The 19,315-nt window shown below is 28.1% G+C and overlaps 3 protein-coding genes and 1 long non-coding RNA gene across 5 annotated transcripts; 2 read left to right on the top strand and 2 right to left on the bottom strand.

Annotated features, from left to right (window-relative positions):
• Nucleotides 1-20: 20 nt before the first annotated feature.
• On the top strand, nt 21-2,419 carry Rhogdi (rho GDP-dissociation inhibitor). Its single transcript, XM_074241843.1, has 4 exons — nt 21-156; nt 540-750; nt 854-1,078; nt 1,307-2,419. Exons 2-4 carry the CDS (start codon nt 564-566, stop codon nt 1,504-1,506), a joined length of 612 nt encoding a protein of 203 aa, XP_074097944.1. The 5' UTR covers nt 21-156; nt 540-563; the 3' UTR covers nt 1,507-2,419.
• LOC141526766 (uncharacterized) lies at nt 2,166-6,927 on the bottom strand. The gene is made up of 3 exons (XR_012479080.1): nt 6,655-6,927; nt 6,501-6,570; nt 2,166-6,197 (listed from the first exon to the last, which is right to left on the bottom strand). It is a non-coding gene; the product is annotated as an uncharacterized LOC141526766 (long non-coding RNA).
• Nucleotides 6,928-7,173: 246 nt separating this feature from the next.
• On the top strand, nt 7,174-13,139 carry Singed (fascin domain-containing protein singed). 2 transcript variants are annotated; one of them, XM_074241826.1, is made up of 9 exons: nt 7,174-7,413; nt 7,539-7,653; nt 10,268-10,550; nt 10,713-10,956; nt 11,242-11,375; nt 11,460-11,752; nt 11,830-11,990; nt 12,274-12,741; nt 12,820-13,139. In XM_074241826.1, the coding sequence occupies exons 3-9, from the start codon at nt 10,491-10,493 to the stop codon at nt 13,023-13,025; spliced, it is 1,566 nt and encodes a 521-aa protein (XP_074097927.1). In that variant the 5' UTR covers nt 7,174-7,413; nt 7,539-7,653; nt 10,268-10,490; the 3' UTR covers nt 13,026-13,139. The 2 variants fall into 2 exon arrangements, with proteins under 2 accessions (XP_074097927.1, XP_074097926.1); XM_074241825.1 differs by lacking the exon at nt 7,539-7,653.
• A 668-nt stretch (nt 13,140-13,807) lies between these two features.
• On the bottom strand, nt 13,808-18,264 carry Rnasez (ribonuclease Z). The gene is given in 10 exon segments (XM_074241922.1): nt 13,808-14,601; nt 14,604-14,710; nt 15,792-15,993; nt 15,996-16,175; nt 16,178-16,526; nt 16,599-17,339; nt 17,342-17,574; nt 17,577-17,712; nt 17,778-17,833; nt 18,099-18,264. Coding segments are annotated over 10 exon segments (2,517 nt in total). The 3' UTR covers nt 13,808-14,254.
• Between the last annotated feature and the right edge of the window lie 1,051 nt (nt 18,265-19,315).

Below are 19,315 nucleotides of genomic sequence, written 5' to 3'. Positions count from 1 at the left end.
TAGTGAGAGATTAAAAGAGCACGAAAACAGGAAGTAATCCGCCCTTGATATGATGACTCCGCCATGTTGTTGTTGGTTTTCCGTATGTTCGAGCCGACGACGATTTGCGGCCGAGTGAGACCGTGACAACAGAGGAGTGTCGTGTGTGTTATCTTGGTAAGTTGAAAAAATATTTTTATTTTCATTCCACAATAATAATATTTATCCCAAATATTTTATTAATATAAGCTCATTCAATTTTTAATGTAAAATACTTTTATTCATAAAAATATATCCAGTATTATTATTATTATTTTAGTCATTGAGTTGTCAATTACATTAATTAGATTCATATTTGCTTATGACAGGATTCGCTCTTTTATTTCAATGCCTTTCGTTTACTTATACTTATTTTATTAAGACTTATTATTTAAAACTTTTTAAAATAACTTGTGACTTTGTTGATTATTTTTCATTCACTGTAAATTTCACTCCTCGGGAGGTCTGTTTGACATTGACAAATTATATCTATTTTTTTTTTTTCTTGTTATGAATGTTAGGATATTGAGATCGAGCGATTAAGTATGGCAGACTCATCGGGAGATCATGCTGATGATCGCAGAGAAGAAGAATTGGAAGTCGAGTCTAATTACAAACCACCACCAGAGAAAACGATAGAACAAATTTTGGAGGCGGATAAAGATGACGAGAGTCTACGAAAATATAAAGAGACGTTATTGGGAGAGGCTAAATCTGGCGGAATTGTCGTTGGTATGTTGTTTTTTTTTTTTTTTGTAATTTTTTTATTATCTATAATTATAGTTATAACAATAATAATGATTGTTATTATTTTTTTTTGTTCAATAAATTGTAGATCCAACTGATCCACGCAAAGTAATCGTTAAAAAGTTAGCTCTTTGTGTTGCTGGAAGAGCTGACATGGAGTTGGATTTATCGAAGGATCTAACTCAATTGAAAAAACAAACATTTGTGATTAAAGAAGGTGTCAGTTATCGAATTCGTATTGACTTTATTGTACAGCGGGAGATTGTTCATGGTTTAAAATATATTCAAAAAACTTACAGACTTGGAGTACCTGGTAAGCTAATTTATTTATTTATTTAAATAATTTTAATTATGTTAAGTTATAGTTTAATTACTACTTACTAATATTTATACCGTAAAAAAATAAATTACGCTTAACTGGATCCTTTAAAGGAGTGACAGGTAACAAAGTTTACGTATATAAACAAATATGGTATTAGATGAATCTTCGTTAGATAAAAATTATCATAATTAAATAATTTATTTATATTTTTATTTTTAGTGGACAAGATGACACATATGGTTGGCTCTTATCCACCTAAAACTGAAATACAATCTTATACAACACCAGCGGAAGATGCACCAGCTGGAGTAATGGCTCGTGGATCATACACCGTCAGTTCTTTATTCACAGATGACGATAAACATGAACATCTTAAATGGGAATGGTCGTTTGATATTAAAAAAGATTGGAAAGAGTAGATTTTATAAAAATAATAATTAATTTTTTTTTTTTTTTTTTTTTTTTTCAATTGCATTATGCAATTGCGTCAAGTCACTATAGCCTTAAACTTCAATAAAGAAATTAAATAATTGCATTTATATATATTATATATAAATATTGACGAAGAGAATTGCCAAAATGATTTTTCCAATTGATTCATTCATTTTTTTTGTTACAATTTTTACGAATAGTATGAAGAATAAATGCCATGTTAATTTACTATAATATAATTAGAATTAAAAAAAAAATGTATTGAGATATAGATAGGATGCCGCTATTATCTGATGTACTTTAAAATTTATTAAATATTTCATATACTGAATAAAAAATTGAGTATAATATTTTGAAGCAATAGGCACTATAATTAAAAATAAAAAGAAATTGCATTTTTATATTATAAATAAAATCATTGTCTACTTGATTACTGATAATTCTCGGTGCAACAATTGAATAAAATAAAGTAAATGTGCAAAAGTATAGTCATTAACATCAATTAGAATTAGTATAAGAGAGAAAATAAAAAATAATATCTTAAATAAAATAAATTCAGTGACATAAGAACAGTGCCTCACATTTGTCATCGATAGTTATTATATTTTGGATAAATACTAACTTTTTTTTTATTGATTTTATGGGGAAAAAAAAAAAAAAAAAGTAAACGAAAAAATATAGTTCCAACAACTTCATATAAGTCCATTGAGCTGTAGAGTTCGCACATCTAAGTAATTATAACAATATTGATAATAATATTAACAATAATAGTAATAAAAAAAAAATTTCATGTATGTTTACAATCGCACTACAATGATAATTACGTCAATTTATAAATGATGCCATTGTAACCGTCGAACTGTTATGAAATTAAATATAAATTTTACATATTATCTGTAATATATTATTTTATCGTTTTTTTATTTTATAATAACTTTTATTATTTAAGTGTGATGTTAGAATTATTAAGTGACACTAATATTTATATGTAGAAGTATTATATGTATAGAGAGATAACAATATATCGAGTATAGTGACTAGCCAGTCGTCAGAGTAAACGCAATTCGGTCACGGTCACGGACACAGTTACGGTCTGTTCATTTTACGCTACCTCTCCATAAAACATAAAACCTTTCGTATTCGCGCCGTCGTCAGCGTCTCGGTCAGCGAACTTTCATTTAGCTTGTACTTGCCAGATGCATTCAAGAACATCGCAAATTATATATCTTACTATTTTCCTTAACACTTTTATATCATACACCAAATTATCAGACAAGTACGTCATATATTTTCTATAAACACACACAGTTTAACTATTACAGCTTTGATAATGTCGTGTGTTTATAATTACAGTTTAATTCTTTTTCATTTTTAATTTTAGGTCAGCTACTGAACAAATTAAAATTTTAATATTCTCAATTTCTGAAATAATAAATGTCAGATAATAATCACTTAAGTTAATTTATTTATTATTTAAGTACTAATTATTTAAAATTTTTTCGAGCTGTTAATTAAGTTATAGTCACATTATTAAGAAATTACAATGAAACAAGTTTTTAAGTTTAATCTCATAATTAATTAACAGAAAAAGTTGTAGAATTATAACGAATTATAACGAATTCTTGAAGACCAGAAGTCGGGAGAAATCAATTTCAACGTTATTGACATTCCATTTTCAATCTGTTTAAGTTAATTTAATTTTATTTAAATTTCTAATCTAATTGTATATAATTATATTTAAGTAATAATTTAATCCATTAAACTAATAACTGTTATACGAATGATAAACTAATGAGCGATTAAACATATAAATTTTTAAATGACTTTGATAAAAAAATTTTCAGTTACAGTAGAAAGTATCAGAGAAATTTATAATATAATAGTAATTCAATAGAACTATGATTAATAATAGAAGAAGATTTACAAAAGCAACGATAATTAAATCACAATAGATAGTAATTAAATTATAAATTGCAAATGTAACATATCACAATATGACTCCAAGAATTATGATTGTACCACGTGTTTGTATACTTAAAAAAAATATCTGATCTAAATCATTTGTTAGAATTGTTTTATTTTTACAACAGAATGAAAGTTACCAAGTGTAAGAATATTTACAATTTACACAATGATATTTATAAGTGTTGATTTTTTTCGACACAAGCAACATTAATTCATGAATTTAATTACTTCAGATTCAATATAATTACAGAAATACTTCGTGGTAAACATTGAGATTGCAAGCTGGTATATTTTTATACCACAAAAATTTTAATGTAATTTCAACTTGACAGTTCTGAAGAATAAAATAATAAAGATCGTACTTTCATTTCAATTTCAACGCCATTGTCGTTTATTCTTTCAAATATTGTAAACAAGTGCAAAAGTTTCATAGTAAATTATATTATAAATGAAAAATGTTTCGCCAGAATGTCACGGAATATAAAATAAAAAATAATCACTTTGATGAGTAACTTGAAATAATGATTACAAATGTTTTTCTGTTTTCACATATCAAGAAGAAAAAAAAAACGGAAAAGAAACTCAATGAAATCATATAAGGATAACAAAAATAAAGATTTCTTAATTATAAATAACAGCTGGAATTCACAGAGATTCGACTCATGACGTTAATCCCGTTAATTGCCAACGTCGACGGTCTCGATTCGTTAAATCGTCTTTAACAATACTTAGTAAAGTTTCACAGTTACCCACTACAGTTACTAATTGTTGAATAAAGTTTTATCCAATTTTTTAATTACTTTCTATCGTCTTAAAGTACAGTGATTTTATAATAGAAATTTAATTATCTAGACCAATAAACATTTTTTACGACATTAAAAATGCCCACCTGTTCAGTTTCAAGTCAAAAATAGATAAATCAATACTTGAAGGCTCTTGAGCGATAAAAAATTTCGGAAAAGTAGCTTTTCTTAGCAAAGTCTTAGAATCATTATTTTATAACATTTCACAACTTTAAAAACTAATTAAAATAATTTTTAATAAAAAAAATTCCCTTGTAAATAATTTAAAACAAATTTTTTTAGATAAGTTTTATTTTATTTAAATTCATTAGTTTTAAGAATTTGCAAAGAAAAAATTTCTCTAATTTTTTTTTAAATTTCCAATCGAGGATCGCTAAAAATAAATGAAAAAATTTCAATGAAAATTTGTAATTTTATGAAAAGTAAAGAACACTTTTTCTCTTAAAGATATGCAATAGCTATTTATCAAGATATCATTCTAATGATTGTAAGAAATTCTTTTCTGCAAGTCGGTATTATTATTTCATCTCAATTATTCCATTTAAAATATAAACGACGTAATAAATACATCAAACTATTAAATATTTAAGTATCATTGTTAGATGTATTACCTACTATTGTAACACTCACATAACACACGAGATTTTTAACCACGAGAAATCTTGTTAGATACGGTCCAAGCTATTTTAGATCATAAAATCAATTTCTTTTTAAAGTAAAACATTAATTACGCGTTAATTGCTGTTAAAAAAGAGAGATATATTCGAAAATTATATCTATTGAATTTTATAAGTCGTTTTTTTGTATTCGTATCATGCACTTTATTTAAAAGAAATTTCTGTAAATATTCTATTCGTAATCTTACAGTTTATTACATATTATACGTTTTATTAGCTTATTTAGATATAGCAAAGAAATTTAATCCTGATACTGAAATATAATCTAGTTGTTTTTCTTAGTTTTATAATAAAAAAAAAAATCTATTGACGTATCATTTGATCGATGAAGCAAATATGAAAATCGACAGTGACAGTTTAATGATCATTTATTACAACGGCAGATCTAAGCGTAATAAAATTTATGTGTTTCAATCATTTTATTACTTTCAATTGATTACTTTTAATTACTTAAAAAAAAATTCAATTATTTATTTTTCCTCCGTTTCTTAGTAAAAAATCTGCTCAACAAGCAACAATTTTAATTATGGCAACTAATTTCTAATAAAAAAAATGAACTAAAATTGTATTAATAATTTTACTTTGATAATAAAATTTATTAAATACTACTTTGATCCGGCGCTGAAAAAATCATTAGTCCTTCAAATTCATACCTCTCCTAAAAAAATCTTTTTTAATTAATTAATTTATTAAAATTAATGAATTTTAACTGATATTAATAATATTGAAACTAACAGTAATCTAATAATTTACAGGATTTTTCTTAAAAAATAAATTGTTATCAAAAATTCTACATGTAGAAATAAAAAAAAACTTACGGATGCAATTGATTTTTGAATATTTTCCTAATAGTAATTTATTTGTTCATAAAATCCAAAAACATGTCAGATATCTGATAATTTCACTTTCATTATTTTTTTTTGTCTCAAAATTCAATTGAAACGAAACGTTCTTTTGGATTTCTGCTGTCTTCTTTAAAAAAAAAAAAAAAAAAAAAAAAAAAAGATTTCTTGACAATACCAAAGTATCTAGACTCTATAATACAGAAATTTGATCAGTTTTCAGAGTTAAAAAAAAATTATGACAAAATCCTTTATTAAAAAGTTGATGTGACGTTTTTATTGTTGTCGCTTTTCGTTGTTAAGATAATCACTTTGGCAGCAGTTAACATTGCAACGATTAAATATTATTAAATAATTTGACAGAAGCGTGCTCTCGATTCTAGTTTATACACTGAAAAAAAAATTATCTTGAATCAAGAGAAAAATTCTTGAACCAAGAAAATAATTTTGAAACGTTTTATTGACTTGAATCAAAATGAAAAATTTTTAATATTTTAAATCAAGTAAAATTTACTTAAACCAAGAAAAATTTCTTAGTTTAAGAATTTTTCAAGTCAAATCAAGACAATGAAATTTTTCAAAATTATTTACTTGATTCAAGTAAATTTTTTTTTCTGTGTAATAAAAATTAATTTGTAGAAATTGTAAGAAACCATAACTAGATATTTGTTAAAAATATATTAAAATAATTTACTTGTTAAATAAAATCCAAAAACTCTCTAAATGTCTGCTTGTTTATTCTCCGGTAGCTTTTCTCCCTGTACCTAAAAATCAATTTCTCAGATTAAAAACCAAACTTAATTATACATTAATAATCCATGACTCAGAAAGAAAGAATATAAAGTTACTATTAATCCAAGATCCAAGTCTTCTAATAAAATGTTTTGCGTCGAATACATAAATGTCATAATTAACAATGATTGATGTTGATAAAATTTTTCTCAAACCAATTGAGAGTCAATTATTTAGCGGTTATAAGATTTAGCACGCGTCTCATTATATTTTAAGTGTAACCGACAGCAGAACGAGATAGAGGTTTAGGTCTAGGTCTAGACTCCAGTGATACATAGTTCATACATAAATATGAATAGGAGCATGTATACATATACGTATATTTATACATCTATGAGTTCACCGGCCTACGGGAGTTAACCTCCCGCGGTTCGATGTGCATGTTTCCCCTTCTACCCATTTCGTTGATTCTCTCGCGCCCCTCAAGCACCCTGTTCTGTTCTGTTTTCTCTCGCCCCCGCGCAGCCTTTATGTTACTTTGTGAGTTTGTGAGTATTCCCCATAGCCCATAGCCCCACTCGCCGGTTGTGACCGTGCCAGTCCTTGTTCGCACTCGCCGCTCGTCAGTGCCCGGTGTTGTCTACCTTCGTCGTATTCGATATATTAGACTCAGACTTGTTTTCGCTGCTTTTGTATTTTTATAAATATCATAAATCATAATAATAACCAATTTTTACAAGTTTGATTGTCTTGATGTTGATTGAAAAATCTAAAACATAATAAATGTATTGTGAGTGATTTTTCATTTTTTACAAAGTGGAAAAATAACCATAACATCAATTTTATATTAATATTAATTAGTTTCTTTGTACAAGGTATGTTCATTTTTATATTAATATATAATTAATGTTATTTATATAATATTATACTTATATAAATTATTAATATCGTAAAATGATCAAGCAATAACATGAATTTTTATGGCGGACATTTTTGACAGGATTTTAATGCGAGGGTGTTTGAAGGTTCGTCTTCATCTTTAGGGTCATCGAGTCGGCAAAGTAGAACTACAGATCAAAAGGATTATAAAATCAAAATTTATTATGATACTCAAGGTAATTGACATCTGACAATTTTCATGATTATTTTTAAATAAATAAATTGTGAAGAAAATAGCTGACGTTTTTAAAAACTATAAATACAATGTTAAAAATATTTTTTTGGAGTAATTTATTTTTTAAATAAAATTGAAAAATGATCAGATGTCTTATTTCAGTATCATAATTTTTTCAATAATAGAAAATAAAGTAATAGAGCGATTAAAAACCCACAGTTTTTACTGTGTGTTTTAATTCTTTGTCTATCACTGAGAGTTCTCTTATCTGTGGATTCGCTTCAGTGCGGAAGACGCTATTTTTAAAATATCACGTATAAAAAGAAAAACAAGCGACGAGGGATGTGATGCTTTAGAATTTTAAATGTGCTGAGATAGAGAGTAAGAGGGTGGTGGATACAACACACAACAATCCGCTTTACTGGCTTACTTTGTATTTGGATATAATATTATATCGCTTGGCATGCGTGCGCTGACTCACACACCAGCTCACGGTTGTACCCCTTGGTGCCTGGGTGGGGTCTCAATATTATCCGGGGGTTGCCTAGGATATTGCTAACTTGGTTTTAAAATAAATCAAATTTTAGTCAACGTAAATTTACATGTAAAAATAATTAATAACACGTAATATGTAATATCATCCTTTATTTCTTTGTTATTCAAATATTTCTCGGTTATTCTTTGTTGTCTTTTAAATGTCAAAGAACTGTCTGATTGTTACTTACAATACTTTTTTATTTTCTTTTCAATTCTTAGGTCTTGTGACTTTTATTTTTGAATGCTTTTTCCGTTCCTTCCCACTTCCGCCGAGTCAAATATCATTTCAAAGTCACTCGAATTTAATCGTGCTCACGTTACTTTTTTTTTGTGGATAAAATATAAATAAATAAAAAATTAAAGTTGTTTTTAAGTAGAGTAAAATAGATGACAATCTGCACTTAAAAAAAAATACCAATACGTTATGTTAATAGGGCAAAATAATATATTATGACAATAATGATGATTTATGATGTAAATCAAGGAGAAAACTAAAATGATAAAAAAGCATAAATTTATAGAAACTATGTGTAACCTACTGACCCAGAGGGAAATCCATGTAATTATTAACCAGCTGCTGAATTACACGCAAATGAAAATATATTTAAGACTTCCGTGCGAGTTATCATGAAGAGGCAACTCTCATTGTTTGTAATGTGCGAGTGTGAGCCCGAGAGCTCATTACGATGTTTAAAATTTCTAAGTAATGTTGGAGTCTCAAATGATGTATGCTATTTATTTAATGATAATAATTAATTATTTACGAGTGAGAAATTTTTGAAAATTTTTAAGTAACTTTCAATCATAATTTAAAAAAAAATTTTTTAATTCTACAAGAAAAGTTTTTAAAAATTTCTTATTCTATTTTTTTACAAGTATTATTTTTGTTATAAGGAAATAATTTAAAATTTTCAAATCATTGCCGGACATTTCCTACAATATTATTTATAAATGTTTTACTATCACGATACAAAATATAAATGTAATTGAGTAAATAATTTCCAGTGTAATCAAAATAGACCTAAAGAATGAAATTAAATCTTAGAAGTGTATAGAATGAAGGCGAACGAAGTACCCGTGACCGTTACGGATACAGGGTATCCTTGAGAGAGGCTTGCACGACCGACTTCCTCAACGAATTATGTATAATAATATTAATACATATTTATAACACTTAAAAGTATATTATCTTATGTAAAAAAAATTTTTTCTATAAACAAAAAAAATTATCTAATTATTTCTTCTGAAGAAATGATTGAATGAAATTTTGTTTATAAAATTTACTGATAAGACAATGATAATTAATGATTAAAAAGACGTTTTTGCCTCAAGCTTAGTGTGAGTGGAGTGAAAATTTCGAAATCAATACCTGACACAGCCAATACGCACGCGAATAGTCTAGACGCTACATCACACGAGATGTGTTGAAGCACTGTGCTTGGTGTTTTCTTCCCTTTTTCACTGTTGATTGGTTTATTCAACTACATACTATTTTAAAGTAAAAAAAGGATTAAACATTTTTAGAATGTGCCAAGTAGCAGCAGCACACGTCCGAATAATATAAAAGGGAATGTCAAGTAGCAAAAAAACGTCGTAATGACACACATGCTTTCAGGCGTATTTTTGTTAAATACTAAATACAGAGATTTCATGTGATTGATTGTAAAAGAAGAATATGAGATTATTTTGTGATGATAAATTTTAAAAATATAAAGAAGTAATCTTTTGATAGATGGATAAAAAAATGAAAAGAAAGTTGAATAATTTAAATGCGTTGGAAGATTAATTTATTATTGAGCTGCGTAACTTTTACCTTTAATGCTTAAACAACTAGTTAAGAAAACGTGTCTTATAAGCTTACATGTTTTCTGTTTGATTCTAAAGTATCGTTACCTTCTAAGGAATGAACTGTTTTTTTAGGATTATCACTCCTTGATAATTTCAATGATAAAATGTTCTATTTTTAAAACCGACATTTATAACTGAATAGTTCTACAAAAATGATTATATTATGATGATTAGCTTTTAAGAGTCTAAAAAAAAAAAAAAATAAATTGTGAATTGGTTATTTGTTTTAGATTTTGAGGACCAACTAGATCTAGAAAGAGAAGAAGTTAAAAGGGAGTACCGAAAGTATTTGAGGCGAGCGTCGAGATTATAAGAAAAAGAAGAGGAATAAGAAGAAAAAGAAGTATAGGAAGGACCAGAGTAGGTGCGGAGGAAAGTATTGGTGTTGGTAATATAAAGTAAAGAGAGAAGCTTATTTCTCATTGTGAGATACAACAGTAACAGATCAAGACAATGCAGAGCAACGGCGCGGAAAGCGGAAGTGAGAATGGAGTAGACAGAACCGGTTGGACTGTAAGTTATTTATTTATTATCATTATAAATTGTTATAGCTTGGTTAATTGTTCATTTTAAATTCTATTAATTAATTAGTGTTAGAAGTTAATGATAGCGTTTAAACTAATTAAATTTTAATACATTTATAAAAAAATGTGGTAAAATAAAAATTTATTTCAGGTTGGTCTTATAAATGGAAAATTTAAATATTTAACTGCCGAGACATTTGGTTTTAAAATAAACGCAAATGGTTCAAGCCTGAAGAAGAAGCAGTTATGGACACTTGAGGGAAGTGAACATCAGGTTTTCCTTCGTTCTCACTTAGACCGTTATCTTGCTGTTGATCAATTTGGTAATGTCACTTGTGAGGCTGAGGATTCATCTGATCCTGGATGCGCTTTTCAAATTCAACTGGCTTCAGACGGTAATTTAAAGCCCGTAAAATAATTATTTAGATAAGATGATATTGTGAGTACAGTAAAACTTAACTGTAATTATTAGACTTGATATATGGTACTTAAAAAGTAATAATCTTGAAACTTTCAAGTCTGTTGTTATTAAAGCTAATTAAGTCTTTGATCCCGTAATAAAGTGCTTTTTAATTCTTGTCTATCTATTTTATTTGTCATGACTTAAATAAAATAGGAGTTAATTTATTACTATTATCAGATAAAAGTTAAGTTATTAATTATTATCAATTTTATTACAGGAAGTGGTAGATGGGCCTTGAAAAATATACAACGTGGATACTTCTTAGGCTCAAGTTTAGATGAGCTTAAATGCCAAGCAAAAGCTCCCGGTGAAGCTGAGTACTGGCTTGTTCATCTTGCTGCAAGACCTCAGGTAGTTGATAAATTTATAGGATAGAATTTAATTAATAAAAAAAAAAAATGTTATATTTTATTTTAACTGTACTATTGTTACCAGGTGAATCTTCGATCTGCTGGTCGTAAACGTTTCGCTCACTTGAGCGCGTCGCAAGATGAAATCCATGTAGACGCTCCGGTACCCTGGGGTGAAGATACTCTTTTCACTTTAGAATTCCGGCCAGCTGCAAATCCTGATAACGATGTAGTTGGCCGTGGTAAATCTGAAGGTGGTCACTATGCACTTCACACTTGTAACAATAAATATCTCGCACGTGATGGAAAGTTACTAGATACTTGTACGCGTGACTGTCTTTATGCTGCTGAATTTCATGCTGGTTTACTTGCTTTGAGGTATTTTATTGTTTAATATTTATTTTTCAGCTAAATATTAATCAAATTAATAATAACAAAACAATAAATAATTATAGAGACATTAATGGAGCGTATTTGGCACCAATTGGTAGTAAAGCTGTATTGAAATCACGTTCAACCACCGTAACACGTGATGAAGTATTTTCTCTTGAAGAATCTTTGCCTCAAGCTTCTTTTGTTGCTGCATTGAATCAGCGTTACGTATCTGTTAAACAAGGTATAGCTGTCAAGTCACATAGAATGTAAACTTTTTTTTTTTTTTTTTTAATTATTTATCTATATTCTACACCGGAAACATTGTTTCTCCTCCTACTCACGTTATTTTTAACATTAGACATTCATGAGAATCATGTGCTTTATTCCATGCTACACCTATAACATATTAATTATCATTCACGTCTGCTCTCAGAACTTTATTTATATTCATCCATCATCGGCTCGTCAATATTTATTATCTCATATATTTATAGTATTACTGATAATTTATTTTTAATAAATAGGTGTAGACGTTACGGCAAATCAAGATGAAATATCAGGACATGAAACTTTCCAATTAGAGTTTGATCGTGTGACAAAACGGTGGTACGTAAGAACAATGCAAGATCGTTATTGGACTCTAGAAGCTGGTGGTGGTATTCAAGCATCTGATCACAAACGTTCGTCAAATGCATTATTTGATTTGGTCTGGCAAGACGATGGTACTGTTGCATTACGTGCAAACAATGGAAAATTCCTCGCGACTAAACGATCGGGACATCTTTATGCAAACTCTGATTCACCTGACGGAAGTGATTCTGATGCTTCGAAATATTACTTTTATCTAATGAACAGACCAATTCTTGTATTGCGATGCGAACAAGGTTTTGTTGGACCGAAAAGTGCTGCCAGTCCTAAACTAGAGTGTAATAAAGCTGGATATGAAACTATTCGCGTTGAACGCTGTGAGCGTGGTATTGTTCGATTCAAAGGTAATTAAATGTTTATTTAAGTAATTAAATGTAATTAAATAAATAATCCAATATTAATTATTTATTAACGTGTGTTAGGTCAAAATGGTAAATATTGGCATGCAGATGGTGAAGGTGTTACTGTAGATGCTGATCAACCGTCCGAAGGATTTCATTTGGAATTACGTGAACCGTCTCGTCTTTGTATTAAATGCACAGATGGTCGATACTTAACTGCTGGTAAAAATGGAGCATTACGTCTAGGTGAAACTGATCACAAGTCCGCTACAAAATGGGAGTTTTAAAATATTTATAACACATAATTATTGATTAGCGATTAGATGAAAGAAAAAAAAAAAAAAAAAAACGAATAATTAATCAATAATCTCCTATCAAATTTTAAAATAATAAGAACAAAATACAATTGCGGCTTGTGTTTATGGAGTTTTTAATATTCATTTATAATTAAAAATAACAATATTATTGTGAGTATAATTATCTCCATAGGCGCTTTAATAATTTTTATATTTAAATATATTTATCAAACATAATGGTGAAATTATGTCAATAAGACATTTAATAACACTGAATTCATTCCAATTTCGGCGTATTGATCATTCTCTTTTTATAACAATTTGTCTACTTTTATACTAAATGATGTTTTATATAAAATAATAAGAAAAAAGAAAATTTGACTGACAAAATAATTTTTTCTATCAATATAATATGTAGCGCTAAATTTTTTGGACTTTTTTTTTTTATAAAAAGAGAATTTTTGTAGACAATTAAACAATAAAACAATAATTAAAATATTTATTTAATAAAATATTTCTTTAATTTTAAGTAAAAATTCATTGTTTAAATATTGTTTTTTATACTTTAATGAGAAACATTTACTTTTTGTGTAAATATATTAAAAAATTCTGTAACGACTTTTACTACTGCTATTGCTATCTCTTAACGCCAATATAAAATATTTTATAAATCAATATACTTGATAACTTATAATTATTAATTATATGAATGATAATGTTTATTTGTTTTATGTATTAAAAAAATAATCGGCACAAAAAAACTCACTTATACGTAAGAGTTATAAATATTCACTTTTATATTTATTATAAATACAGTATGGTACATATTTTACTTGATGTTTATTTTTTAAATTAAGGAGCCATGGCAATTATGTGATCAGCGGTTATGATCACGTAATTATTTAATATGTAATATTTATTGCCCTTAAAATATTGAATACTAATGAGAAGATTAGTACATATTATAGAGTTGTAAGGTTTTCAAGTCACGTAATCATAGTCGCTATTTGCATGATTGGCACCCCTTTATTATTTAATGGTAAAAAATAATTTCATTATAAACTCTACTTTTTTTTTTTTTTTTCAAAGTTACTGCACAATTTTGTGCATATTTAGATTTTAACATTATTTTACAATTCATATAAAAAAAATTAATAAATTCTTACAAATGATTATTGTATACAAACAAAAAACAAAAATTATTCTAAAACAATTTTTTTTTAATTTTTTTGATGTTGAACATTATGATTCAACTTTTCATTTTGTTGTTGCTGTTGTTGTTGTTGTTGTTGTTTAAATAATCGTCTTTGTGCTTTACTTTCAAGTTGATAACAATATTCACTAAATATTAATTTTAATGCTGGATAAAATAAGGGTAATAATGTAAGTTCGGCGAGATTAAATTGCATGTTATCAAAAGCAATTCCAATACTATTAGAATTAAATTTTTCATCATCTTCTGGTATCCGTGGCATTTTAGAATAACGTTGACTAAAATGTGTTAGAAGTATAAATTTAGCCTTCATCTGTTCACCAATGCTGATAGCTTGTGATATCGTTGAATGCATTTTTTACGAGCTTCGTACTCCAAACCGTCTTCCATTGTCGCTTCATGAATTAATAAGTCACAATTCTCACCTAGAGTTACCAAACCAGGACAAGGTTTAGTGTCACCACTAAAAATACATAAAAATTTTTAGTTAATTTCTATGCACTATAGGTAATTTTAAATTATAAAAAAATGTCTAGCCGGATAAAACAAGACTTTCGGTGATATTTCGCGTGCCAAAAGGTAAAAAGGCGCATAATTTTTTTTTTTTTATTAGTTGACATATTCTTCGCCTAAAAATGAAACATTGATTCCCTAAAGCTCAAAGGGCTTATAAATTTTTTTTCTAAACAATTCATTACAATGCTTATTTTTAGTCTAAAAATAAAAAAAAACGGTAGTGTCAAAGAGGCGTATTTTAACTATACATACACTCTTTTGAAATTACAATTAAAAATATTTTTAAGAAATTGCTTAATATGCGTCATTGTATTAATGTATTTTTATTTGAAAATTATTTTAATCTCATTAGTTTTCGATTAATTTATTTATCCACAGCTTGTATAAAAATAGTTTAAAATGATTATTTTTTTAATATTGTTTAAGTACTGTTAACAGCCGATCCCCTCTTTTTCTTTTTGCACTCATAATTATAAAGCTATTGCAGTTTTATGTTTTTTTAAACAAATGAGAATTTCGAAAAAAACGCTCTGCTACAAAATAGATAATTAAAAATTTATTACGCAGCAGAACGTTTTTTCAAAAATTCTTTTTATCTAGGAGAGAAACATGAAACTTCAATCGTAGGGACTGGCTGTCAAGAAATTTTTTTTTATTTATTAAATTTTTTTATTTTATGTCTTGTCAAGCGGTTTATCAAAATTTTTTATAAAACTTAAATTTTTTTAAGCACCCTTTTAGCTTTAGACACTATTTTTATAAAAGCTAAAAGGGCGCATGTCTTGAGTTACGGCCTTTTAGCTTTAGGATACTCGAATTTTTTTCTTATAGATCTTTGTGTTTTGAGTGATTTTAAGCAAAATGATAAAAAATTTTTTTTGTATGCGCCCTTTTAGCATAAATCTCTACTAACCTGTAGCTACACGTCCTTTTTGCATTAGGCACGCGATTTGATATATCGCCCTAATCTTGAATCATCTGTTTTGATCTTTCTTATATAATAATATATTTATAAATAATTTACTCACCTATAAACAATTTTTCTTTCATTTTTAAGCGTCAAAGAAATTCCGAAAGCATGCAAACAATGTAATACTCCAATAGTATTGATCTTTTTCAATTTAAGTTGTTGAAGTAACTCATCTTTAGTGTCCGATGGAAGCGACTCTAAAGTCAATAGAAGACCTTGATTAGGTACAAAATTAATATAGTCTTCAAAAGGTTCAAATTTTTGTGATATAATCGTATCCACGATTCAATTTGTTTAGGCGCGAGGAGAAATAATTTTTCGTCAGTTAAACGTTTCCGGGCTTGAAGAACTCCAAGGAATCCAAGATGATGGTCCGCATGTAAATGTGATATATAAATAGCTTTTATACTTTTAATAATATTGTCCGACTGATCTCCAAAAATCTCACCAACTGTCCCTTAGTTCCTTCGCCACAGTCCAACAAAATACTTGTTTCCTCATCGATCCGCACTAAAATTCCACTGGTATTTCTTACTTTATTCGGAACACACGAGCCAGTACCAAGCATCACAATTTTTGGAAATTTATCCATGCTTTCAATGAATTTTTTACGTGCATTTATTTCTGTTTGAAGTTCAGCCAATACATCGAGAAATCCATCAACATCCATCGCTTCTTTTATATCAGCTTCTCTATTTATTTGGATAACTGAGTTTTTGAAACCCTTCAATGGCCGTAATTCAAAAGTATTAAGAGTTTTCGCACGATGAATTTTTAAATCTTTAAGCCTCTCCTATAAATAAATATAATAAATTATAAGACACATTAAATAAAATAATAAAAGTTATCAATCATCATTACTTACGTCAATTTCTTCGTACGGTGTATCTACTCTCTGCTCTTGATCTTGTATTATAGGAAATATTTCTGGATGTAATAAATTTAATTTATGCTGAATTCGATGAAGAGCTTCATAATTTAAACAATGGTTATTGTCATTAATGATAATATGTTCAGTTTCTAATGGAAATTTACACATCCAATCTATGTACTTAGGATTCCTTAAAATATTTTCAGGTGTAAAATGCACAATACACTGAGGAAAATCATTTTTATCGTCCTCATTCTGGATGTCATTGATCTTTTTTTGGTAATTTTTAAAAACTTCATTATTAACCAGTGATTCTAAATAATCTTCATCAGGACATTCTAGCACTATAAAAACAGGACCCGATGACGGTGGATCAACTACATCTGAACTTTTTACAATATTTCCGTTTTCTAATGTTACATCTTTACCAGATTTTAGTTGACCTAGAAGAGGGCCAGGTGGAACGCCAAAATCAACACATTTTTCAACATTTAAGCTTCCAACTAAATCTGTTAATTTACAAATATAAGCAACACAACCAGTAACTCGTGTAACTTTCTTTTTTTCATGTTTTACAATTTTAGGATTCGGTTTTTTTCCATTTTGAATTTTATAATTTCGTTTACCATTTATGTTGTGTTCATGTGCATAATAATCAATGTCTTCATTGTCGTCAGTATTATAGTCAATGTCTAATTTATCACCACTCTCAGGATCATTATCGCGTATTGATTTTTTAAATGAACGTATCGAACGCTCATACACAAATCTTGAAAAACGTCTTTTTCTTCACAACTAGCTTCGGTTACATTTAATTCTGTAAGGTAAACAAATCTTTTTACAGCATCATAAATTTCTGAGATACCTTTAGGTCCATGGAGAGTTAAATCAGACACTCCACTATCTTGAATGGTGAGAGATAACCCAGGCAAGCCACCGATATTTTGCCATGTGGGTGTTGTAAAAAAATATGATCCAATTTTGTTAACCTTAAATGATTTTCATGCGCTAATCGTTGAGTACCTTCTCCACAGTTGAATATATATTTAGAGTGATCTGATGAAACATACAGACACCTTGTTGCTCCTCGTGCATCACTACCTAATACCTGGAAAAAAGTTTTTTTAAATAAATTTTAATGAATTAACAAAATATAAATAGTTTTGTATTTACATGTAGAGTCACTGTACTTGGACTATATTTCTCTTTTTCTTCGCTCCTTGTAATTGCTTGATTTTTTGGAGGATTTGTTCAATTCTTTTTCACTCATTGGGCCAGATTCGGGATGTTTAAATGCTTGTTTAAAATAAATAAAATTATTTTTAGTATGTTTATAATTACTAATATATTTTGTTGGTAAGTTATTTGTTTTTAACAAATTAAAAATTTTTTAAAATACATTCGTAGTATTTTTTTACATAAAATTCAATCCAATATTTTAATTTATATCACCGATCATCTCAGTTTTTAGGTTATGTAGTTTTCAACTCAAACACATGAAGCAAAACTGCAAAACGTTAGACCACGCGAGATCTGAAAATAAAACTAAATGTGCGCTTGTTATGTCCTGCGAGGTTACTAGATTCGCTGATGATGACACCTCGTGGACAAGTGGGTTGTTTATTGTCACGCGGGATTTGATTTTATAATTTAAGGCCATTTTGTAAGGGTGCCTCCCACTTTTTTTAAAAATAAAGTGGCGCCGCCTGGTGACCAGAACCGGTACTAAAAAATCCCTAGCGCGTTAAAATCTTCTAAAATAAAATAAAATTATAAAGAATTGATGAATATTAATAAAATTAATTTTAAAAATAATTAAAAAAATATTTTGATATTTTAAAATTAAAAAAAGGTTTTTAAAAATGAGAAAATCCGTAAAACTCGTGATTTATAATTACGTTGACCTTGAGCTGTCAATGTCGTATTTATTTTTAAGATATTATTAAAAAATAATGAAGACATTGATTAAAAAAAGGCCAACGAATTTTCGGATTTTGCAAGTATTAAAAATATATTAAAAATTACTTACAGTTATTATCATCACACAATTGGATGTAATTTCAATAATAAATTTTATGTTGACGTTTGACATTTAGTAACTTTTTTGGTCAGATGTAAACATTAGGCTTGTATTCGTTTTGCGCATGTCCGATACACAGGAGCCGCAGCGGGAAAATTCAACTGAATGGAATTCGTTATTTTTAATCTAAGTGATACATTTGCATAAAAAATTATTGTCCCAACATAACAATTACAGCATAATAATAATATTAATAATGACTATTTATGAAATAAAAAATGAAAAATTATTGTTAAAATAAATTCACACGTTTCGATTTGATAAACATGAATTTCTTTTGAAAAATATCAATTACAAAAATTTTAACTTCCCGTTAAGAAAATTAAAAATTTTCAAAAATCGGGAAGTTATATGTTTTTACCCCGTTTTTCGAAAATCTAGTTTTCATAAGATCTCGACGTTTGAACGTCACAGGAAGCTTCCTGACTATCCCCGCGAGGTTGTCACTATGTCTGTGTGTGTGTGTGTGTGTGTGTGTGTGTGTGTGTGTGTGTGTGTGTGTGTGTGTGTGTGTGTGTGTGTGTGTGTGTGTGTGTGTGTGTGTGTGTGTGTGTGTGTGTGTGTGTGTGTGTGTGTGTGTGTGTGTGTGTGTGTGTGTGTGTGTGTGTGTGTGTGTGTGTGTGTGTGAAGT

This window comes from Cotesia typhae, unplaced genomic scaffold (assembly GCF_013202065.1).
Source record: "Cotesia typhae breed Kobodo isofemale line unplaced genomic scaffold, CoteBio_Ctyphae contig_36, whole genome shotgun sequence".
Classification (NCBI taxonomy): Eukaryota; Metazoa; Arthropoda; class Insecta; order Hymenoptera; family Braconidae; genus Cotesia; species Cotesia typhae.
This window is presented reverse-complemented; position numbering and strand designations above follow the sequence as displayed.

What these genes read in the sequence shown, in the direction of transcription:
- Rhogdi (XM_074241843.1), top strand. Translation starts at nt 564, where the DNA reads ATGGCAGACTCATCGGGAGATCATGCTGATGATCGCAGAGAAGAAGAA. An exon ending in ATCTGGCGGAATTGTCGTTG is followed by an intron (nt 751 to 853) that starts GTATGTTGTTTT and finishes AATAAATTGTAG; the next exon opens with ATCCAACTGATCCACGCAAA. An exon ending in TTACAGACTTGGAGTACCTG is followed by an intron (nt 1,079 to 1,306) that starts GTAAGCTAATTT and finishes TTTTATTTTTAG; the next exon opens with TGGACAAGATGACACATATG.
- Singed (XM_074241825.1), top strand. Translation starts at nt 10,491, where the DNA reads ATGCAGAGCAACGGCGCGGAAAGCGGAAGTGAGAATGGAGTAGACAGA. An exon ending in AATTCAACTGGCTTCAGACG is followed by an intron (nt 10,957 to 11,241) that starts GTAATTTAAAGC and finishes ATTTTATTACAG; the next exon opens with GAAGTGGTAGATGGGCCTTG. An exon ending in TTACGTATCTGTTAAACAAG is followed by an intron (nt 11,991 to 12,273) that starts GTATAGCTGTCA and finishes TTTAATAAATAG; the next exon opens with GTGTAGACGTTACGGCAAAT.